Genomic DNA, 25,559 nt, shown 5'->3' with positions numbered 1-25,559 from the left:
TTCAGTTATTCTATAACTAATTACACGTAACTAGTTATTTTATTGATAAGCTATAACGAAGTACGAAATTTTGAGTATTTGGCCATAAGTATAACGCGTGTGGCTTGTCAGGGTTGGGGGCTCAATCCCATCGCTCGTAATCAGTTGTCAAGATTGGAGTCGGGCATGAATTAGAAGGTAGCTAGCCAATGCCATCGTGCAACTTAACCACGCTGAGGACGTTGTTGAAGGGAAGGACTGCTTCTCATCGAGAACGAGGAATATGGGTTTATTTACAGTATCTACATCAGGATGTTGCAGTTCATCAGTCTAGCATGACTGCGAGAGAACGTGCCCTGAGCAACCGCACAACAGCGGTTTATAAACACTCGGTCCTCCCTCGATCCCAAGGTGAGGGAAACGTTCGACCCGGAGACGAGCCGCCTCTTCGCGAGGGATTACACACACACGCACGCACGCACGCACGCACGCACGCACACACGCACACACACGCACGCACACGCACACGCACGCACACGCACACACGCACACACACACACACACACACGCACGCACGCACACACGCACGCACACACGCACGCACACACGCACGCACACACGCACGCACGCACACGCCCGCACAGGTTCACGGTTCCCCCCCCCCGCCCGAGGGCACAGGGCCTTCGCAGAACTCCGAGCTGACCCCCCTCAGCGCGGCCGCCGTGGTGTCTATTGTCTTGCTTCTTGAACAGTGCGTGGGAAGGGGTCTCCGTAGACGTTCCCGCGGCAACTCATTGCTCATAGCAGATCAGGTCCGCGGATGGATGGATGGATAAAACTTTATTGAATCTATTTGAATGTGGTTGGGCTCCTAGACGTCCGGGAGCCCCCTGGCCGACATCTCTAGGCAAGCGCGGTCCACCAGCCAGAGCTGGTCATCCGAGCAAGTGGCCCGAAGAGCGGCCTCCCACGAGGAAAAGGAAGGGTTGGGAATAGGCTCTACCGCCATGGGCGTGGGGCAGCTCCACAGACAGTGGAAAAGATCTGCCCGGGGCGCTCGGCAGGTGGTACATTGTGGATTATGGAGACCAGGGTGAAATAAATGTGCCAGATAGGGAGAAATAAATGCTTTGGTCTGGATCTGGCGCAGATTGAACTCTGATGAGCGGTAAGGGAATGGTGAGGGGGAGGTAAATCTCGTCTGCCATCCCTGTGGCGGGTTCAGGCACAAAGCCTGCTTCGTCAAACTTGGCTCCAGCGACGGAGAGTCGAGGACGCGCGTATTGTTCTCCACAAACAGTCGACTTAGTGAGGCCGTGGCTAGAGGTTTGCGGTGGCATTCCAAGAAAAGCTTGCCGCCGCTGTCGCAACTGGCTGGCAAAACTTGCACGTTGCCACCTCGGCAGGCCATTCCTAACAGCTAAAACTTGCATGTCAGCGGGCCGTTCTTAACAGGCTGTGCCATGCAGCAGCCTCGCGGTTGCATATGTTCAGGCAGGCAAGTCCCGGAGCTCAGAATTTGTTTCCCCATCTTGATGGCAGGTGACGCGGCCTGCATTGCCGGTACCACATTTATATTTTCCCGTTTTACTTAAAGTCTGTCACTTCCGACGCCTCTCAGTGTTATTACTGCGCAGAGGACACAGACGCGAGCATGGCGTAGTCACGATCTGGATCGCATGGTGTTCGCACGTTACAACAGCGCCGTTCCCTTGAACACGTACACGGAGAGAGTTTTCAATGTCGCTGCTCATGTTTCCAAAAAGAAAAAAAAAGCGCGAATGAGGATGGCCGACAAAATGTTTCAAGAACTGTTAGAGACTTTTATCAACGGGTGCAGGGCTACATAAAATGCACTAAAGGTGGCCAGGCCAACTCGGTCTATTTCGTGTACTTGTGCCATATTAATGCTCTGGGTAGAGAGAAAGAGGGGGATATAAGGAAGGGGCAGCGATGTTAACCAGTCAAGAGTCCGGTTGGCTACCCTACGCTGGAGGAAGGGATAAGGGGAAGAAAAAGAGAGAGGGTAGAGAGGTGTGTGTGGGGGGGGGGGGGGGCTTAGAGACGTGAACGGACAGCGCTACAGAGTCTAGCAAAGGCGCTCGAACAAACCAGACGTTTTCAAATAGCGCAAAAGTTCCTTCAGTGTCTTTTGAGCCGATGATCGACTAGGGCGGTGTTCTAGTATTCTTTGTTCCTTCAGAGCACGATCATCAAGTTTCCTGAATGCCTTGGACGTAGATTGCCTTTGTGCTTCAAACGTTCTGGATAGGGTAACGTAAAAATATTGGATTACTTTCTATTAATTGTTTAGTTACTTTTGTGGAACAATAATTGATCAGATATGAGCCAATCGTGATCTTGGACGTATTATTAGCAATGGCCGCTGGCCAATGGCATATAGCGCTTACGAACCAACAGGTTTGTGAATTCTGCCCCAGATCCGTTTAAATGATCACAGGTACGGTATTCTGGGGCCCTATAACGTAAAACTATATCAATATGTTTTATTCCAATCTCCTGACGTCAAATTTACGTAACCACGGCCGCGAGCATCGGGCGGTAACCCGCAGTGTTGTTTGACAAGCCCAATAAAACGCGCTTCTTGTTTATAGGATGTCACTTTCTTTTGCTTTCAAAGCGAATAGCATTACGTACATTGAGCAGTTTTCCTTAGCTAATTGGCTGAGATGAGGCGAAGAGCACGCTCAAATGGAGAGAGTTTAGATGGGGCCGAGCCAGCAGAGTGAAAGTAGATAACCGGACGAGGAGGGTGGTGCCGGCGTCTGCGATTGTTCCGCTTCCCCTTACTTAGCTTGCGGTGACTGGACGAAAACCGCGGCGGCGGGCAACGGATGGTTAAAAATGCCACTAAAACGGATCTTCAGAAAATTATAATTGGCACAGCAATGTCTTGTACGTGCCGAAAGGTCTCGATAACGTTATACTGCTACGTTAAATCTCCTATTATGCGCAAATAAATTCATGCTCCTCGACAGCTACGAGTAGCCATTGCCACAGCGATCGGCGGGCAGCCATCTTCTATTCCTTTCGTAACAGTGCAGTCTACGATTATTCAGAAAGATTTTCACTTTTGTTTCGGCATATTAATGCGTCTTTAACGCGTACACGTCCCTTTGACGCGATGTGTTTTCGCGGTTTTGTGACGTCGTGCGACAGAAAGGTAAAGTGAGCGCAGCCCGAAAAAGTGTGACCAATAGCAACTGGTTAGACGTCGCCTTTTTCGCCATTGGCGAAAAAAGGCGTTGAATCAGAAATTATTATTTTTTTTTCATTCCGTCTAATTATGCGTAATCAGTGTGCACATATCCTATCAGAGAGGGTATTTTCACGGTTTTCGTGACGTCGCGTGACCGACAGAGGCAGTGGGTATAGTGGCTCGAAAAGTTTTTGACCAATCGTGGAGCGCCGGTTGCAGAAGGGGAATATAAATATTTGGAACAGCTTTACCTTATATCGCCCCTGGTCTAACAGCGTGTATGATTTCTTTTATGCTGGAAATCTTGTTGTAGGCGAACTTACTCTTACTGAATACTGCATAATTTAGACGCGAATGTATTTTCGCGTCTCATTCGTTCACACCTTTCCAGCTCCTCGCGAAGCGTGCCCACCTGCAACGAAAGGTTCCACTCGCCTGAGTCGCTTCCGCCGGTTCGGAGTGCGCTGCTGTTGTCAGCTGGCTATGATCCTGTATCGAGGCGACTTTGCACGGCGGCGTCTGCACCGGCTGCTGCGTGCGAGCCTCGGGGGAAGGTGCACCGCGCGGGACCCAGCCGCATCTTCGAGTGCAAGCAGTGCGGCAAGACGTTCAAGCGCTCCTCGACGCTGTCCACGCACCTGCTCATCCACTCGGACACGCGGCCCTACCCGTGCGAGTACTGCGGCAAGCGCTTCCACCAGAAGTCGGACATGAAGAAGCACACGTACATACACACCGGTGAGTGGTGCTGATGTGCGGCGGCTGTGACGCACTCTGCCGTCGCTGAAGCTGCATGTACCGGCTCACGAGCGGCCGTGTAACGCAGCTACAACTTCGCGCCATTGGCGCATCTGAGAATCTTGGGTCGGATTCTCAAAGATTTTCGTTCCTAATACATGTTTCTCATTAGCAGGCCCACGTTTGCTTGTGCTATCCTCGCCGCGACGCCTCCTCGCCGAAGCAAACTGCATTGTAAGAAACTGTTCGTTCATCGAATCTTGATAGAACATACATAACAACAAAAAGAAAAAAGGTTGAGAAAGGAGGAGCGAAAACTTAGATGCAAACGAGGAGGGAGCATCCGGTTTGTTACTTCTGTTTTATTTTCTTTCCTTACCCGTCTGGCTTAGTACTTGCAAAATGCATTATGGCAAGGGAGCGGGGGGGGGGGGGGGGAGGTGTAAGGGGTAATACAGGTACAGAAGAAGAGAACGCGGCGAAATAACGATAAATATGAGTGGAGGGAAAGAGGACTTCGCTATGGCTTTTTTAGCACTTAGCCTCTGCAGCTTCATTAGGTTCTGCATAAGGTGTCTGCTGAAATAACTATTTCTGAACAGAAACAAGAAAGGGGCTGACAGATGGAATAGCACACTGTGGTATAAAGTTCGTAAACAAGGATAAGGTGCCTCAGAAAGGCTGGCCAACGTTTCGATAGGAGGACCTATCTTCGTCAAGGCGAGGCCGACGAGGCCGACGAGGCCGACGAGGCCGCCTTTGACGAAGATAGGTCCTCCTATCGAAACGTTGGCCAGCCTTTCTGAGGCACCTTATCCCTGTTTACGAACTTTATGCCACAGTATTTCTGACTAGATAACTAAGTACTGCGCTGCAGCGGCGTCTGCTAATATATATTGTCGCAGTACAACGCGGACAGAAGACAGGGAGACGTTCAAGAACAACAGGACAACCTGTTCAAAACTAAACAGAGCAGAGACACGTCTTCTTTTTCATCATCCAATCTCACTCTGACCCACTAGTCGGAGTCCGTTACTGCTCCCATCGTCGTCGTCGTCTGCATAGAATACACGCGTCAATATATATATAGCGCAGCACTTGAAGTAGTTTTGTATGCATTAAAAACAATAGATTTATCAATCTACGTGTATACGGTATAGTGAAACTCCAAAATATGTTTGAAATAAATAAATAAATAAATAAATAAATAAATAAATAAATAAATAAATAATACTCTTCTACCCGCTTCTCTCTTCCGATAGCTACTGTACGGAGCTTTCTATACTTCTTTCCCTATTTCCAGAGACAGAGCTGAGATAGGAAGGGAGGGAGGTTAACTAGAAGAGAAGTTTCTGGTTTGTTGCCCTATATTGAAGAATGGATAAGGGGGAAAGAAAGATGGAAAGAACAGTGGAGACAGAAAGCAAACGCGCGAAAACGAAATACAGGGAGTGGGGAACGCCTGGCAGAATGAAATCCTCTCTAATAGGCCGCTCGAACATAAAGACTTCGATGTTGCCTTCACCGACTTCTGGCGCGACGATGGTACAGATTGGTATTCTAGGATCGTCAGCGAAGACTACTACCCAACCCCTACATATAATAAAGGTATTTTATCTCTCTCTATCTCTACTCCGAATGCGGCCGGTCGTTAAGATCATTACGGGTCAACACGCTCGCGAGCAACAGCCTGTGCTGCGCCGCTGCGACGACAGTGGCCAAGAACATGTTCGATAGTTTCCTCGCTGCCGCAGTGGTCTCAAACAGCACTATCTTCCATTCCGATGCGGAAAGCAAAGGATTTAGTGAAAGCGATCCTAAGGCGCAGTTGGTAAATTACTGTTGTCTGGCATCGGTATAATCCAGATGGAGGACGAAGGCTAAGAGAAGGGTCCGGTTGATGCAGATTTGTGGGCTGTAAACTGGTGTGTTCCACTAGAATTGTGCGGCATCATTCGCAACCACTCGGAGTTTGACTGTAGCGTCTGTTTTCGACAGCAGCATAGGTTCCTGCGCGGCATCTTTATGAGCAGATCGAGCAGCTTCATCAGCGCGTTCGTTGCCCATTACGCCACAGTGACTTCGGAGCCACTGGAACGTGACGCCGTGTCCTTGTTCTATGAGGTGATGAAGGCGCGCTTAAGTTTCTGCAACTATTTTATTTGTTCATAGGGTTCGCAGCGTATTGTGGAATGCAAATAAGGCGAAGCTGTTACTACAAACAGTCAATTTTTGGGGTGGTTCCTCACGAATCACAGGAAGTTAGCTACGAAGTGCAGCAAGCTCTGTGGCTATGTTGTCCCGTGGCATGTCTTCACTTTTGCTGGCGATCTTGGCAGAAAAATATCACTGATCCCGCACACCCGTATTCGGTGGTTGAACCATCAGTGTGCAGATAGGTGTGGCCGTTGTACGAGACCAAGAGCAGAGATAGAGGGCCTTCGTCCGCAAGCCGAACTTGCAGCCGAGCCAGACACGAAGGGGGCAACACTCCCTGGATCTTGCAGCCTAGAGTCTCGCCATTAACGGCGCTCCTCGTTGCTGGCAGGAGATGGCGCAATCGCTGCGTCTCGTGCTTAGTGTGCGTTCGAAGGTCCCACAAGCTGCACCAGCCACTTACTCAACTATTGCCCTCACATCGCTCAGTTTGCTAGAAAGTCGTTCGGAAGTTCGATCCTCAGTCGAAAAAGCTCCCTCGACGTGGTACACCTCGATTTATTTTCGAGAAACTCCTCTGAGTGATGCAGTTCGAATCGTGGGATTTCTTGAGGCACCGTTAACGAATGAAGTTGGCGCCATTGAGCGAGCGCTGAGCGTATCGCGCCACCTGCCGCACAGAAGCGGAAGCTGCGGCTTCATTTCTCGCAGAAACCTTGCCGAGTCCCGACAGGCGGCGTCCTCTGAACATCACGGGGCGGGCGAGGAGGCGCGCATAGAGACACCTGGAGGCGGAGAAATACCCCGATCAGGCCCCGTTCGCTCGGCGAGGCGCATCGTGAGCGCATTGTGGGAGCCCCACGCAGGAAATGAGGCCGAACTAAGAAAAGATGAAAGGCTGACGAGTTAGCACGTTTTCATGCTGGCAGGTTCAGTGCTAAATGTGACGGAAAGACGAACAGAAAAGGAAAGATACCACCAGCGGTGGCGGCTGATGAGAATAGCCACCATTTGCGACACCGTGACTCACGATTTAGGTGATAGGGTGAAAAATACTTATGCGTCGATTCGAAGCTACACTGCGTAAAATATTAGCCGATGACATTGCTCCTATTACAAGGCGATCTTAGAAGAAAAATAAAATCGCAACGTTCCCAGAACATAAATTTAGCTACTTTATAGAATATACGTATAATAATTGAAGGTAAACAAATGCACAAACTGCAGTAGAGAACGTATTATGCAGAATAGCGTCAGAAAGAACGCGACAAGGAAAAGAATAGGGCACAAGTTCACCCTGTATCTTCCCGGCACTGTTTTACATACTGCATCCGGTAAGTGCACTCCACCTATGGAAATTGGTCCCATAGATGAGATTTTTGTCGAAGCTGCATTTTGTGAATGTGCACGCACACACATTCTATGCTGCCCACGCTTTTATTTTTATTTGAGTGAATGTAGGGCGCGTGCAAGTATTCATGAAGCCCCCTCACCCAATATATATATATATATGTATATATAAATGCGCCTCGAAATCTCACCGGTTACAATTCGTTAATTGCAATATGTGCCATAAGTGATTCGATGACGACTTAAATAGGAAATATTTGATCATTAGTAAAATATGCATTTCGATTTCTCGTGCCAGTAAATTATGCGTTTTTACGTGCCAAAACCACGATCTGATTATGAGGCACGCCGTAGTGGGGGACTCCGGAAATTTGGACCACCTGGGGTTCTTTAACGTGCACCTAAATCTAAGTGCACGGGTGTTTTCTCATTTCTTCCCCATCGAAGTACGGCCGCCATGGCCGGGATTCGACCCCACGACCTCGTGCTTAGCAGCTAAATACCCTAGCGCCTAAGCAACCACGGCGGTCATTCTCGTGCAAGTAATGCCTGCCTCTTCCAGTAATCCAGCTCAAGGACTAGAATGGGGCTATTTGCCAAGGGCGATTTCTGAAATAAATTTTTGGTAGTCTTCGGACAAGTGTCCCGTATAGGTATTAAAGCCTGTCAATGCATGAGAAGTGAGGTGTTCTCGTACACTTAAAATTATTTAAATAGACAGTAAAACTTATGATAATTTTAATATTTTTGTTAATAAAGAGGAAGGGCTATAAAGTGGAAGAAACTACAACTTTGCCGCCGGAGGGAGCCCTAACCCACCACAACCTCTGCATGACGCTTACGATGCCTTACCTTTTCAGCCATTGCAACGGCTAACCTCCCCCCCCCCCCAGCTCGACAGTTGATGATGTACTTGCATCAACACATTTGCAACTTAGTCCTGGAAGTGTTAGCAGGCGCCACTTAGGGCCATGGCAGCTGATGCGAAACACCATATTGCAACTGAGGTGTCACGCAGCACGTTATCTTACGGGCAGGCAATTGGCCAATAAAACCTCGCGTGATACCGCACCTCAGCAAGGATTCCAGAGCCGGGACTCTCGTTATGCGTTGAGTAAAAAGGAATCAAGGAGTACCAGGGACTCTATGTTTACCAAGCATACGAAAGCCAACGAAAGCATTGCGCGCGGGTTCCCTCTCCCACCGCGGCGACCGACTCCCAGTTTCCTTCATTTTCATTTGACTTTTTTCAGCGTTACAAATATTTTGTGTTATCGGCAAATGGTAACCGTCGACTAAATTACCTTACAGCTTACCTCGATTCATTGTTTATCTGGTTCTTCTATATGGTTGTTTTATAAGAACCATTTGTAACCTGAGTGTATACACTGCGGTTGTTTTCTTTTTATGCAATTCTACTTCTATAGCTCGAACGCTCAAAGCGGCTAACACAATAAATGCAAGTGCACAATTGGCTAATTAGCAAATTCTCAGCAATTAAGTGCTTAACCAATCACAGTACTGCGCCATAATAAAATTTACGAAATGTAGCGGCTGAATTTGCAAGGCACGTCCACTTGCAGCGCTTTCTGCGGATGACATCAGTTAAGAGACGTGCGTCGTTAACATGTGGTAAAATTAACTGTTTTTTACTTAATTCTAATACGACACTTCTTTTTATGAATTGCAGCAGATAAATAAATGCAACATCAATGCATTTAGTCGCACACATTTGGAACGAATATCTCGAAACGGGCGTCACCTTCAAAAATTCGTTCCAGGCGAATAATGCGCCATGCGAACTTGCCGACTGCAATTTGTGAATTACAGAATATGTTGAAGCAGAGTAGTTACTTAAAAACTCAAGTATCAGACATTTCCCAAATTAGCCTATTGTGTATTTCGATTTCTCGTGCAGATAAAAAATGTTGACGGTCACTTTTACCATACGCTAAAGAGGATGAAGGCGAAAGCCGGCGTGGCCCACGAGACATTCATTACATCACTTGACATTTTCATTCGAATGCGCACATACTCCCGACTACTTTCGTTCTCCCACTAAAGGTCGTGGGTTCGAGTGCCTTTATTAACTGTGTCTTAATTTAGTTCGCCCTAATCAACACAAATGTCGCGGGTTCGGGTGTCCTAATTAACTATATCATAATTAATTGCGCCTTAATTAACACCAAAGCTAGTGGGTTCGACTCTTCACCTTCACAATGTGAATTGGAATCCAAATTGGGGATATGCCAGGTTCTGCCATAACTACAAGTCACCAAAGGTCGAGGATTCGAGTGTGTTAACTCTAGCTTAATTAACAGTCTCTTAATTAACTTGGCTTTCACACCACAGGTCATGCTGACTCTTCTTTTGCTTCGCCTCGGCTTCACGCTTTCTTATATCGAAATTGACGGCTTAATTCGCCTTAATTAACACCAAAGGTCGTGAATTCGACTGCCACCAAAGGCCGTGGGTTCGACTCCCGATGAATTTTGGTGCCGTGAACTTTGGTGCCAGAACGACGGACATCAGATTTTTCGACCCATGAGCCACCTGGGATTTTTGACTTAATAATCACTGCCTCTTCGTTAAATCCAGCCCAAGGAGCAGAATTATGCTATGTGCCACGGGACATAAAAAAAAAGAGAAAAGATTCTGTTCAGTCTAAACAAACGCAAACCCACACTTGGGTGCGTGCACGTGCACGTAAAGTAAGGTAGCCATGATGAGAGTTCATACATACTCCTTTCAAAAACCGCACAGCTGTGTCGGCGTGGGGCAATGAAGTCTTCAGGATGCCTGGAATTGTGATAGAGCGACTTGTGCACCCAAAGCCTTTGTGGGTGCACAGCAAACATGAGCTGGCAAGGCGTCGGTGGGTCATAATTGCGGTTCGTAGTAATTGCGTTTGGGGTACCAATGGAATCAGAGTCTGGCTATGTTGTGCCCTTCTTTATAAACTCAACTCGTTCGCCGAGCGATCGGGGCTAAGCTCCGCCTTCACTGGTTCTGCGTCACGATGCGACGTCACATCGTCCACTTCCGGTTGTTTTGGAGCCCGCCCTCGCCCGCGCGAGACGTCTCCGTTAGCGGCTTGGCCGTCAACCCTAAGCGAGAGCTATCGAAGCAGCGCGCATTGCGAGCATTCTGTCGTAGCGCCGAACGTGTCTGGTATTCCGGTAATCACACATTAGCCGAACGTTTCGACGGAGCGGTGGAGGCATAAACTCAATCTGATGAAGGAACTTTAGCGTAGATGTACGTCAGCTGCCTCATCGGTCTCCATGGTCCAGCCACCCGTTGGCTCAGAGCTTAACCAGCCAAAGAAAGAGCTAATATTGCTCTAACCAAGTGTAAAACATTTTAAACGTTTACAAAACAACGTGTTAACGATTACACTCCTGCGAAAAATTTACACCGACAGCAAAGAAAAATATATTTTGTTACTGCTACTGTGTGTGGTTGAGCTCTATGCCACCAAGTGGCTGCACCGCGCAGACCACTCACATTTGCGCTTCTGTTCATCCCCTGAAACGACACGCAAGGGGACACGGCCAGGCCCTGTCCCCTTGCGCTTGCGTTTACCCTAATACCGGACGCAACGTTACTAGACTAGCTTCAGTTTTCAAACTCGGTGCCGTTGCGCGGAACCGCCACGTGCCCGCGCCTTCGTGGCGCTGCAGTCGCGCCCAGCTTCACTTCCTCACTAGCCGGTTACTCTGGCGGGCCGGACTAAGCACGCGGTGCAGCATTGGTGTATTCTGTGGTTCGTTGTTGACGGCAAGCTTTAGCAAGCATGTCATCCGCGAAACTATAGCCTTCGCCGAGTTTGTTAAGAATATCAGCAGACGATGCCGATGTGCTGCGCACATGGCTGCATAGGCGGCTATCGGAACGATGTCGACAGTTCGGCGCGCCACTTTTTCTGTGCTCCCAGCAATGCGACGCTTCCACGCCGAGCGATTCCTCTTGCCGACTGGGAACTCCTTGCGAAATCCACGGCACGCCCTCGAGCCACTGCTCCCGCGTTCGTCGTCGTCTTCCACAGTTGGCTGCGTTGCCGCTCATCATTTCAGATTGCAATTTCACTTCTCTTCTGTCGTCGTAATGGGGAGGCCGCGTTTACGGGGATAGGAGCGATTGCTTAAGGGATTATGAGCCACTCATTGTCTTACGTAGCTGACAAATTTAATTTTGAAGAAATTTAATTTCGAGGAATCACAAGCGGCAAATGGCGGGCGAAGGCTGCTAACCACACCGCCGAGCAGACTCGAGACATCGAACGCAAGCGACAACGGCGGACTGCGGGCATACCGTCAGGGACGTCGTTCTCTCCGTCGCAGCCGATTGTGTGTGTAACGTCATATTTGAGAAATACTTTAATGAAGCCTCGGGATTAACCCAGTAATAAACACAGGCGCCACACGTTTCAGCTTCGATGGTTAAGCATCTTCACGGAGTGGAAGAGTCGACGATTTTTTCCTTTTTTTTTTCTTGTGGCTTGTGTGTTCAAAGACTGACCTCATCTTTCTTCTTGTAGCGCTTCTTTGGCGTGGTGAGGAGCTTCGGTGGGGATGAAGAGCATCCTACAATCACGCACTTTGGCCAGATCTTTCAAGCTCCTGAGCCTAAACTGCGCGAAACGTTAAGACGACAGGAAGAAACACGATATTTAGAAACGCAGCTTCTGCGCTTCGCTCTATGCGTTTCTTCCTTTCGTGCAGTTCACCCTTCTCTCAGTATGAACCAACTGGCCCAATAAATCTTATTGCTGTAGGTGGATACCGCTATCTCATGGTATCACTAATTCGGACAAGCGAGAAGGCCAGCGAAAGTGAAACAGGCACAAACTGCCCGTATGCATGAGCTCAAGGCTGTGGCGAGGCGTCTGCAGTGGAGCTCGATGGAACGGCGCTGCCATCTGGGGCTGTTACAGAAGTGGCGACAGGGGCTGTAAGCGTGCGGGCGGAGAGTTTTACAACTGAAGCTACTTTAGTAACGTTGTATCGGACGCGCGAAACGCTATTGCGTTAGTAATCTTCCGGTGTAAAGTGACGGCCGCAATCGCGCAAATCCTGGCGTCGATCGGATAGCGGCAGTCCGATGCGCTGCAGCCAGTCCGCTCGTCTACTGGCTTGCAAAGGGACACGATGTCGCAGCTTGGCATATTGCCAGTCGCTACGTTTGCAGTCCGCAACGCAACAAAGCCGAATCATAGGGCTCGCGAAAAGACAGACCGAAACTGACGGCGGAGCTCTCGTCAAAGACGGAGCACGTTGTAACACAAGCAGACGACACTTCCTGTGTGCCGGAAGTGCTTAAGTGTGCTGAAAAATTGTTCTTGTGCATTCTCTTTATGTTACTTTTTTATAAGAACAAATTAACTAGCATTCCAACTATTACGAACATCATTTGTTTACCATAAAGTTGGAAAAGTTATCGATCACGCGCCCTGGTCAGCCAATCGGATAGCTCGCCCCACTGACGTCATATGGGTGATTTCCGTCATATGGGTAGGGGCGGCTTAAAATTGCGCCGAGCAGTGCGCTGCGATCGGCAGCGATGTGCATTTTTAAAACGTTATAATGAATTACACGCTTTACGCCGAGCACTTAGATGTGTCAATTAATGATCAGAAGGACCTACCCTAACGACTCAGTACGTTTGTAGAAAATCGTGAAAATTGTTTTAGGGTCCCTTTAAATACCGCTGTGCAAGTTAAGGTGCACAAAATGAAAAAAAGAAGGGACGAAGACCATTAGACTACAGTTTTGTGTGAAGTTGCGGTAGCTATACACTGGCTATCGATGGCAAAAATAGAGCAGACCCGATGTGTAAAATTTCGGCCCGTACATCTTCAAGTGTGTAGATCCGACAGCAAGCTGCAACCTTATCGTGCACTAATATAATTTGTCTGGTAAAGTCGTTGTTGTGCGATACGAGCGCCACGAGTCTGCCGAGCGTGCAGATACCTCTGAGTTCTGTGCACATGAGCACCGTACACATACCTGAGCGCGCGAGCACTGGAACCATTTTTGTGACGAAAAAAGTTAAGAAAAGCTCGATGCATTGTAATTCTTATAAGCCTTCTGCTAAGAGTATACCTGCATCGGCGCTCGCCTGGTGACTGTCGTTTCTTTTCGTATTTTGTCAGCGACCTGTCACCGACTGAGCGGATATGCAGCTCACGTTGGTTTTTATACTGTCGTCATCATTAGCCGTATGTTTAGGGCTAATGAAGCCGGTACATAAGCACCCAGTCTCGTCGCGTTGACATCGACAAACTGCTGTGGTAAACCTTTCAAACAATATTTTGCCTACGCTCAAGTTTGAAAACAATCCTACGAGGCGGCAACGTTGATGCGTACCACATTTGGGCAGTAGGACAGTGATCAGCCACTCCTCTTGCAAGGTGGCGAGATTAATAGTCGAAGCAGTAAAGATAGATGAACTAAATGACGCATTTGTAAGCATGGCGTCCCTGACGCTGACTGAAAAAAGGTAAAATATTTCTTCGCGCGTGTGTTTAGAGGAATAAACAGTTCTGATTAAGCGGCCAACATGGGCACGTGATTGTTGCACTTGTTCCCTTATTTTCGTTTATTATGTGTATGCTATATATGTCGTACACTTGCGAAAATAAAGGCAGTTGTAAGTCAACGCCTGTGTGCGTTGCCTTCTCGTCCCGTCCTGGTTGGTTCGCGCTGTTATTCGTTCCCTACGGACGAACTTGAAGGGCAGTTCTGTGTTTCTTTGCCACAGAGCTGCCCTCCAAGTAAATAATTGCAGTCGCTTCTTTGTTGTTGTTGGTCTCACACTACGGTTGTTGGTAGTTTTAGAAGAAAAAGAGAGTTTGTTTCCTGCGCATGCGTACCGTAGCTGACTCTCCTATACTTCGGTACTCGTTAATTTTCTTAAACTCTGTAATAACTCTCGCAGCTGCTTCAGCAAACGAAGGCGAGAACGCATCCACTCCGAGAAACAGTAAATTCTACACCCAGACCTGGCATTGTGCAGCCGATTGTCACAAACCTTGTCTTAACCTGCAGATCGTTGCAATTGCTCACAGTATTGCTCGTCCACTTCTCGCAGGCGAAAAACCTCACAAGTGCAAGGTGTGCGGCAAGGCATTCAGCCAGTCGTCGAACCTGATCACCCACAGTCGCAAACACACGGGCTTCAAGCCGTTCGCCTGTGAAGTCTGCGGCCGGGCCTTCCAGAGGAAAGTGGACTTGCGCAGGCACAACGAAACGCAACACACCAGAACTTGATTGCCGATCGCTGACCACGTAAAGGGCCTCATTGTGGAGGGACCATGAGGCGATCTCGACTGTCGCTTACTCTAGTCTTCTGAAAGTGAATCGGTGACCAGCTTTTTTTGTTCGCATATTGTATAGTTCAATATCTCCTTTACCACGTGGCTTGTACCTTTTATCAGGCTTACTTCGAAAGAGATGGTAAGCGCACGCTCGAGCTCAGTCAATGTGCAGAGCACGCCATTAAACGTCGAATGAAATAAAACAGTTTTCTTTCAGCGCGAATTAGAGTGCGGGTCTTCGTTCTTTTCCCCAGCCTATAGTCGCGAATTCTCCTGGCTTCGAGTTTTCTTGTGCTGGTAAGTCACAACGATCGCTGCACGTCTGCAGTAGGTGTCCGAAAAAGGTTTATCTACGCTGTCAGTGAGCATATTCTAACGCTTCACGCGAGGCTTATTTCTCTCTGGCGGCGTGCGAAACAACGTACACAACGAATAGCGTATCCCGTGTTGAACAGAGCGTGGCACGATTGATGCCTGTAACGAAGGGGTGATAAACCATATACGAATAAAAAATTGCGCAGACCACAACAACAGAACACCATGAAGTGAGAATGGGATCTAAACCGTCGAGATGACCAATACACACCCGTGCTTGAACGCGTCTATTCCGCTTCCGTTACCGTGCTATACCAAAATTACGAATACAAGCGCGAGGCCTCCATCCTCGGTAAACCAACAATAAACCTCGCACGGCTACGTCACATCTCAGTTTCCATATCTGCGTGCTAGGAAACCACACTTCCAGCAAAGAGCATACGCGGGGCACCTTTTAAAGCTAAGTTTTCATTGCGAACGCTCCAGAACACTACAGACCATGGCTGTTGCCGCTGATGCTACCGCCTTGCCCAATAACTTGCACCAGGAAAGCCCTTAATCGGCGCATGTGTAGCTGGCTCTGCTCTCTGTGGAGTTACGCAGAGAAACCACAAACGGTATCTAGATATCCTCTCGTCAGCAAATATATGCTTCTTCAAGAGCATAATTCGTTTATTATAGAAAGGCTTCATATGCTTTCTTTCTCGGGGTTTGGGGCATCTGCTCAGTCCATTTTTCGCCCACTGAAGTGGGCAAACCCTGGACAACGGCGTAACAGTGTGGGCTGATCCAGGAAACAGTGTAAGGCGCGTTCACGTTGTGGGGGTCACCGCGCATAGCCAGCTTGCCCCGGCAGGCACGTAATCACTATGCGGCAAAATGCTGTGGACAATACGAACAGTTGTATAGCATATTGGGTGTTATTTTCATTTTTGGCTGCACCAAACTTTAAAAAAAAAAAACGTCTGTGGCAAATAGCACAGTTTCAAGCCTAGATCTAAATTACTCGACGTGGCCGCCATCACTTTCACGATACATATAAGTCCTCGGTTGAATAGGTAACATAATTATGCTAACTAGCTTTTTAATGAATTAGTTTAGGGTACATATTTCAATTCACTATTTCAATATTTCATATTTCAATTTTTTTTTCTACTGCTGCGCGCACTACATCGTGTTACGAGAAGGAGATGCCACTTAACGGCTTTGTAGAAGGTTATGTCAACTGAAACGCAACACCAAGCCGATACGCAGCGCGTCCTCCAAGAAGTCGGTGAGCCGACTTCTACCTTAGGCTATAGCTGCGAGTTATAAATAAACCATACTCTTCGAGAAAAACTCACTACTCATCGGCAAAACCTTCACCGCAGGTATCGAACCAGTGCTTACACACATTTTGAAAGTTGTAGAAACTGCACTCCATGTCACCCGCTAGCGAAAGAATGACACTGAGCCTATGCTTATACGATATTTTAATTTGATTCTAAAGTTCATCTCTAAATTCCGTCCTGACGTTTGTTTACGTCTTGTAGCAATAAAGCTAGGTATGATTATGGATGGAAAATTTCAGGTAATTTTGAATGGCCTTAAAAATAATTTCTTCCTTTTTTTTTTAGAGAGAAATATTGTAAATAAGCTAGGTTTGACACTGTCCGCTACATATATTTGTAGCAAGGTGATTGTGTGCTCTATACAGGTAAAAAATAAGAACCGACTGTCAGTATCTCTTATTTGTTTGGCTAGATATACAAGATTAAGTGGATCTGCTGTAGCCATCGTGACGTCAAAACATAAATCTTGTAGAAATACGTTGAAGAGGTTTCAAAACGCAAACAAGTAAAACAACAAGCTACCGCAATACCAATTATGTGTCTCTATCACGGCCTGCTCTTGAAGACTTATTGGCCCTGTCTGGGCTAGACTTTCTTTAATTTGTCATTTGTTATTGATCGGCACTGGAAATTTCGGCCAATTTTCCTGGTCCTCAAGCCCTCTCCCTAAAAAATGAAATTCTTTTTTTCGCTACATTTCACTTTTTTTTTCCCATAATGCGAATGTCTAGGCATCAATGATGACTCTGTTCATAATATATCGAAGGGAGAATTGCGCGCGCGTCTTCTGGCTGCTCTCGCATGTGGAGCATTTGCATTCTGATGTCGTGATGCCCCTACGAAACAAAACTGGTTCATGAAAAAAGGCAGTATATCCAACAAGTTGGAGTCTACATATTGCGAAGCTTCGTGTGAGCGTATAAAGAGTCGAAACAAAACTCTGAACCTCTCTTCCTTATCTCGACTGCTGACCGGTTGATGCTTCCATCCACTTTAAATCCAAGCACTTGTGGAAGGTGCACATTCCCTACGGGTATCACTGGTTGAATCCCTTCGCATTCCATAAGGATGTATTGAGTAATCTCCGCATATTTGTTGCAGCATACAATTGCCTCATCTTGTTGTGAATACAATCAATACTTCTATTTGGGCGAGTTGGTTCACCTTGAAACATACGGGTAACAGCGCAAACAGACGGCCACAAGAAGGGAGACGCGTTCACACAAGCGGTGACTAACAACTGGTTTTAAAAGCCCAGTTTTAATAATCAGTAAGCCGTCTTTTGGCTGCAGGGTTCCCCGTCTCGGTCTTGACTGCCGTTTCAGAAACACCTCCTTCAAAAATTGATGCGTGGATCGGGAAGTACAACGGCTGAGGATCAACGGAAGGCACCTAAGCCTAAGGTGGTCCCTTACATCCATAAACTTTCTCACATTCATAAGAAGGTGGCGAGTAAGCACGGCATGCCAATTTGTTTCTCTGCCCCAAATAAGCTGGGAAAGTTGTTTCCATGCATCTGCAACGCCAGAAAACGTGGATTCCAGAAGAACCACCACCGGCGGTTTGTTAAATGTTCCACTGGAGTGGTGGCATTCCTATGTCACTGGCATTGCCATGTCATGTGGGATGTTTTACGTCGGCGAAACTGGTCGTTGTGTCAATGACCGTTTAGGGGAACACACTCAAAAACTGAAAAAACTAGACGATAAATACGCACATTTAGTTGCGCACGTTAGCAAGTGTACGGATTGTGCGGCCCGGTTGAAAGAGCGTCACGTCGATTCTAGGAAAGAGCAGTGACAAGACCGCGCGCATCAGTTTCGAACCCTACCACATTAGAAAACTAGGTAGCAAGCGCTTTATTTATTTATTTATTTATTTATTTATTTATTTATTTATTTATTTATTTATTTACCCTCAGGGCCTTTCGGCATTAGAGAAGAGAGTGGATTATACAACCAATAAGGAAGAAATATATTACGAGGTTATACACTATATTTGCTAATTACATAATGTTAGCTGAAAGTATGATAAATACAATAATAGAACATGACATATAAAAGTAACATTAAAAAGAAAACACCAACAGTAGTTCGTACAAATGTTTGCTATTATACAGTGTTAGCTAGTGTTTTTCGAAAATTATCATTGTTATTAATGGAAACAATATCAGAGGGAAGTTCATTCTGATCTCTTGATGTACGTGGCAAAAAATGAGTGTAACTAATATGTCGTGTTAGATGCACCAATTACATCTTTATGCTGATGATCAGTACGGTGAGATAAGTAATATGGTCGTGACATGAATTTCGGATGAAGGGTAGGATGGTGGTACAGCTTATGAAAAAATGAAAGGCGGGAACTTCTTCGACGTGTTGCTAGCAGTTGATGACCCAGATTCTATTTCATTGAAGATACGCTCGCAGCATGGTTGCAATTCCAAAGAATAAAACGAATGGCGTTGTTTTCGATTAGTGCAAGGGACTGTATTAGGTTTTCATGAAAGGGGTCCCATGTAGCTGCAGCATATTCTAATTTTGGCCGTAACAGGGTTCTATAAAGTAGCAATATTAAAGGAGAGGGAGTACGAGAAGGGCTACGGCGTATGTTCCCAGCAAGCGGTCGGCTTGGTTAATTATATATCCGACGTGATGATTCCAGGTTAATTTAGATGTTATATGCAGGCCTAAGTACTTATATGAACTTGTCGATTCTAAAGCAAAGTTATTCAAGTAGTACACAGACAGGTTATCGTTAGATTGGGATACTCTCATAAATTCACACTTGTTAATGTTGAGTTCCGTTCGCCATCATCATCATCATCATCATCATCATCATCAGCAGCAGCAGCAGCAGCAGCCTGGTTACGCCCACTGCAGGGCAAAGGCCTCTCCCATACTTCTCCAACAACCCCGGTCATGTACTTATTGTGGCCATGCCATGCCTGCAAACTTCTTAATCTCATCCGCCCACCTAACTTTCTGCCGCCCCCTGCTACGCTTCCCTTCCCTTGGGATCCAGTCCGTAACCCTTAATGACCATCGGTTATCTTCCCTCCTCATTACATGTCCTGCCCATGCCCATTTCTTTTTCTTGATTTCAACTAAGATGTCATTAACTCGCGTTTGTTCCCTCACCCAATCTGCTCTTTTCTTATCCCTTAACGTTAAACCTATCATTCTTCTTTCCATAGCTCGTTGCGTCGTCCTCAATTTGAGTAGAACCCTTTTCGTAAGCCTCCAGGTTTCTGCCCCGTAGGTGAGTACTGGTAAGACACAGCTGTCATCCACTTTTCTCTTGAGGGATAATCGCAGCCTGCTGTTCATGATCTGAGAATGCCTGCCAAACGCACCCCAGCCCATTCTTATTCTTCATCCTTATTCTTATTCTTATTCGCCACAATTTGCACCAATTGCTAACGTTATTAAGATCGGCCTAAAGCAGGGTGATGTCGTGTTCCTTAGTCATTTCTCTGAATATTAAACAGTTGTCTGCAAATAAGTGTACGCCAGAAGTTATTGCTGAAGGTAAGTCATTAATAAATATAGATAAGAAATAATCAAGGTCCTAGGGCGAAGCCTTGTGGCACACCGGACTGAACGTCGCTGTAAGGTGAGCCATGACCATTAGCTGTTACAAACGGGGAACGGTTAACGAGAAATGACTCAATCCATTTTAGAACATAATGATCGAGGTTTAATTTGGTTAAGTTACAAAGTAAAAGTTTATGACACAATTTGTCGAAGACTTTTGAAAAATCTAAAAAGATGCAATTGACAAGAGAAGAACGGTCAAGCATTTGGTGTAGTTCGTGAGTAAATGTTAATAATCGTGATTCACATGAGAATGATTTTCGAAAACCATGCTGTGATGGCGAAAAAGATGAATTAGACTCAGGAAAATCCGCAAAGTTAGTACAAATAATATGTTCTAGTCGTTTGCAGGAGGTACTGGTTAATGATATCGGGCGATAATTTATAGGCGATGTTTTGCAGCCAGATTTATGCAAAAGAATAAGTTTTCCTATTTTCCATTCTGACGGAGCAGTAGATGTGTTGAGTGATTGTTGAAATATTTTAGTTATACAATGGAACTATAAGAGCAGGTGTTTTTCAGAAATTTAGCACTGGTGTTATCAAAGCCGGGTGACGAATGTATCTTCAATGAATCTATTAGTCGAATAATCCCATGAACTTCAACAGTGACTGGAGGCATAGTTAAAGAGTTATAGTCATTCAAGACAGGTAGTTCAATTTCAGTAGTGCACGAGAAATTCCTTCCGTTGCTCTCTTTGATGCTGAATTTGATTTTATGGATGCGCCTGTCGGGGTGGGGGGGTTCTGAATGCGAAGAAAAAGAAAATAATTGCGTTTTGTTGCGCATGCTTGGCTGTATTGCGCTTGCGTTGTTGACACGTGATCACCCTTCACGTGTTTCCCCCCTTCATTTCCCTTGCTTCATTCTGGCATATATATTCTTGCCAATAAAACCAGTTGTTAGCCAGCGCTTGTGCGTGCGTGTCTCCCTTCTTGTGGTCGTCTGTGGTCGTCGCTGTACCCATATGTGGTAGTGAATATTTTCTGCGGTATGTTTTTGTCCCTAAGCAACCAACTCGAGCCTCAACTATCAAGGCACGGTGCAGAATTTCCCTGCTAATTTCTTTCTTCCCATTCTTGTAATTTCCTATTTTTTTTATTCGAATATCCTAAAGGCCGAAACGGGCATTGCGTAGAGGTCTTAAAATAGATCAAAGATAGTTTCAGCACATGCCTTCAGACAGATAATGCATGCTAAAGGTAACGAGAATAAGAAAACAAGCAAAAAATTCTCGACGTCTTTTTTTTATTATTTGCATAGAATTCGCTGTCCGTGTTGCTCTCACTTTCTTTATGATGACTCCTGGTTGTACATTTACACTTTCAATTACCCTGCATAAGGTTGCCAACTGTCTTGACCTATTCCTCCATTATGTGGCCGCGTTTTTCAGGTACAGATACTTGCGTACTTTAGCCACCCATTTATTTCCATCTGTGTTCCCGAGTCTATCTTCAAAACTAATTTTGATCTGCGCTTCTATGACTTCAAAACAGGCCCAACCCATGTTACCCTGCATAGCCTCATTTGTGGTTTTACCGTGGTTAACTCCAAACCCCGACAAGATATCCGATTTTAACAATAGAATGGCCCATGCGAACGTTAGCAATCGCATCATTACTCCTTTCCAGATTCCACGGACCGCCTCATATCTATTGTGGCCACAAAGTGATCTATGTCTCTTAATTGCCGCATTCCGCTTCCCCTTTATTTTCAGATTATCTTGGTGGGTACGTGAGTAAACCTTTCCTTCGTTTATTTATACACAGAGGTATTTATATTCCTTGACTATATGGGTATGACTTGCTTCTGAATTGAGACATGTAATTATTCGTCTCTTCATTAAAGATCACAATTTCGGATTTCTGTCTGCTAAACTTAAGGCCTAGATTTGTCACCGCGTTGTGACAGATATTAGCAAGTGTCTGTAAATCTCTTTCATTGTCCGCTATTAGCACTATGTCGTCCGCATACATCCGTCCGGGGACCTTCTGTTGCACCATTTGTCCATGACGCATAAATTATCATAGAATAAATTAAACCTTAGTACACTTTTTTCCAGTCGTTTTTCTATATCCTGAACATAAAGCGTGAATACAATCAATATAGAGGACATTCTTGCTCGAGTCTTTGGTACGCTCGCACTTCAGTCCTTGGTAACTTACACCACTTCATTACATTTTCGACCTTATTTCCAACACAACTTTTACTCGGTTTTCTCTATATGCATCCCTCAGCAACTCCACAATATCGTCATCTAAGCCTTCGTGCTTAAGGATATCCCATAAAAAATCCCCGTAGTAGTTGTAGGCTCCTTTACTATCTAGAAATGCTATAGACGTGCAAGCTACGACATATCCCAGGTCGCATATGAGTATTTCCGGCCCGTTTCCACTCGTGACAACAACGTCATCCAACCAGACACCATTGCTCGTAGTAACGTATCCATCAACGACATCAACATTAGCGAGGAACGTGTGTTGAACTTAACATTGAAACACGATATTAAGAAGTCTGCTGGGCCAGATGGCATTCCAAACTTGTTTTTGGTACGGCACTCATTATGGACCTGTCGCTACCTCACTCTTATATTTCGCAAGTCCCTGGCATCCTCTAAAGTATCCTGATCCTGGAAAATGACTCAAGTTCTTCCTTTATTTAAGATCGGTGACAAACACGTTTTATCTAATTATAGACCAATTTCTATAACCTCTCACTCGTGTAAAATGTAAGAGCACATTATTTACAAACACATTATGGGATACCTTGAGTCACATAATTTACTAACTAATGTGCAGCATGGCTTCAGACGCGGGTTCAGCCCATTAACACAGCTAAGTGAATTTACACGTGACATTTGTATTAACCTCGACACGGGCAACGAAATTGACGCAGTTTTCATTGGCTTTTCAAAGGCATTTGATACAGTGATTCACTCGATATTGATGTATAAACTTGACGCCATCCTTAATAATCCCCGCCTTCTCAGCTGGATTTCTAGTTTTCTTTCCAATCGATCTCAATTTGTGTCCTTTAACAGAGCTAATTCCAGGCTGACAGAGGTGCCCTCAGGAGTGCCACAAGGTTCCGTGCTGGGTCCGTTGCTTTTCTTGATCTTTATAAATGATTTTCCTTGTCACATAACTTCAAATATACGTTTGTATGCTCATGATTGTGTATTATATCATACAATTTCCTGCTTTCATGACCATTTACAGCTTCAAAAATCATTTTCTAATTTTAGCTCTTGGTGCGCTACCTGGCAAATGACAGTTAACATCCGTAAAACAGTTGTTATGACTTTCACAAATAAAACGACGCCTTCCGCTTTTACTTACAAAGTTAATAATACTCCAATTCAGAGCGTTAGTGAATACAAATACCTTGGTCTTGTTTTCACACCCAGTATGTCTTGGTCGAAGCACATCCGCTTCATATGCCGTAGGTACGATAGGAATTTTTCACCTTATATAGCACTTTCATCCCTAGTCTTACATCCGCTCTCAGATCGCCGACGCACGGAATCACTGAAGTTTTTGCATTGCATTATTAACTCCTCTTGCCGTATATCTTCAGATAACTACCTAACTCGTGCAAAACCATCTAATACTAGAAGTCACCATCGCCTAAACATCGCACCTTATTTTGCCCGTACAGGCACTTTTAAATACAGTTTATTTCCCTGTGTAATCGAATACTAGAATTCTTTGCCTGCTCCTACTCGTTCTCTACCTTTAAGCTTATTCTTAGCGGCCATTGAATAGTTTCGGTTTGTATTGATTTGTACTGTTTGTATTGCCTGTATTACTTATTATTTGTCATTGCTCTGCCTTTCACGCCCACTCCTGCAATAGCCCGATCGGGCTGCAGTATCTACAAATAAATAAATAAAATAAAATAAATAAAGGTCTATTCTGAGCTACTGAAATCTCTATGGACTGAGTTAGTACGAACATATTATCCTCTAAGCGTCTGCCTGGTCTGAAACCATTCTGAATTTACACCCCCCCCCCCCGGACTTCATTTCTCTCCACCACCTTGTACAGTTCTAATTTTAAGCCTTGCATTGCCTGTCTGTATATCCCCGACGCTACCATAACTGGCCTGTACGAGCTCGCCTTCTCCTTATCACCTTTGCCTTTGTATATGAGGTATAAGGATGCGTGGAGGCGAGCGCTATCTGGTGGTGACGCAAGAAACCCAGCGGTGGTGACATCGGGCGCGCGCGTCCTCCGCTGGGATTGGTTGGCCTATTCGGCTAGGGAACAGCCACACCACGGCACCCACGGTCACGAAAACCCGGCGAAGTTCGCAAAGCTTCGCTTTTCAAAGTATACTACTAGATTATTTAGACCGCTGTGATGCTTGCTAGTGTTTTTACTAGTGTTTATATTGCTTGGACATCAAGTTCACAGACAGCAAGAAATGTTATTCATTATAGTAAATTCGTGGTCTAGTTGGTGCTATACTTTGCACAAAGAGGAGCACATACATATATGGGGTGCGTAAAAGAAGCAGAAAACTTGACATGAAATACGCCCACCTGCAACTTAGCTTCTTTTTTTTTCCTTTGTTCTTTTCTTTCCCGCTGTCAGCGCATGCGTAATAGTGCTCGTGGTGGAATGGTTATCCGATAAACTTCATGTTGCAAGTGAGCGCCTTTCCTGTCAACTTCTCTGCTGCCTTTGCATACTACTTTAGCACTCCCCTTTGCACAGGAAGAAAAAAAAACTAAAGAAAGCAATGTAAGATGTCATGCTAAGCAAAGCTTCCCATTAACAAATAAACACGTAGTGGTTGACTGTATTAAACCTATGTAGCAGCGATATAAGCAATGCCGACAAATAGAACTAAATATTGCAATTGTGGGCTGCGCCATACCCTCAATAAGCCGTTCGTCCATAACGCACTAAGGCACACATTTCCAGTTACAGGCCAATAAAGGAGTCACATTTAAGCCCGTTGTATTGGGAGACGCCGATCGATTACTTAACCATCTTGAAATTAACCGGAATTAACCATGTGAGCGTTCTGCTGATTAGCGGGTGCATGAAAGAAGTGCATGAGATATTCGGACGTAAGTATATGCATTGCCTGTCACTGACTGAACACTAAAACCGCAGTTTACACATAAAGTACGGCATGAATAAAACCACAACAGTGCGTTGTATTTCCCATTCTTTTCTTCAGTTGACGCAGACTGGATGTTAAACCCTGCGCTTCACAAAGGTCAGCGGACTGCCTCATTCGGTTTGAATTAAACATTTAACTACAAGAAAGACAGAGAGGGCGGGCAACTAAACGTATTTATTTCTTTCCATCATCTTTTTAAATGCAGTAGTTTGAACTTAAGCATGCCAGAACATTTAATGACGAGTCGACATCACTCCTCTAACATCATTGCCAACATGGTCGCCAAAAAAAGATTGTGTTGTCTGATATTTGCTACATATTTGCCGCAATGAAGCAACGGATTGTTTTCTTATTCACAAAGTTTTCGCCCATTTATAAATCTTAGTGTACATCACTGCACTCTGTACTCACCGGCGTAACTTGC

General features: G+C 45.7%; 1 protein-coding gene across 1 annotated transcript in view; it reads left to right on the top strand.

The window, feature by feature from the left end:
* The window catches only part of LOC142570938 (uncharacterized), a 43,368-nt gene extending 28,389 nt beyond the window's left edge, over window positions 1-14,979 (top strand). Inside the window, exons 4-5 of the mRNA XM_075679241.1 lie at window positions 3,591-3,937; window positions 14,537-14,979. Of these exons, the coding sequence (XP_075535356.1) occupies window positions 3,591-3,937; window positions 14,537-14,715 (526 nt within the window). The 3' untranslated portion in view covers window positions 14,716-14,979. The remainder of the gene's footprint in view (window positions 1-3,590; window positions 3,938-14,536) is intronic.
* The last annotated feature ends 10,580 nt before the right edge of the window (window positions 14,980-25,559 follow it).

The sequence above is a fragment of the Dermacentor variabilis genome, chromosome 1 (genome assembly GCF_050947875.1).
Source record: "Dermacentor variabilis isolate Ectoservices chromosome 1, ASM5094787v1, whole genome shotgun sequence".
NCBI classification, from domain to species: Eukaryota; Metazoa; Arthropoda; class Arachnida; order Ixodida; family Ixodidae; genus Dermacentor; species Dermacentor variabilis.
The sequence above is the reverse complement of the archived record's forward strand: the minus strand, read 5'-3'. Positions and strand labels throughout refer to the sequence as shown.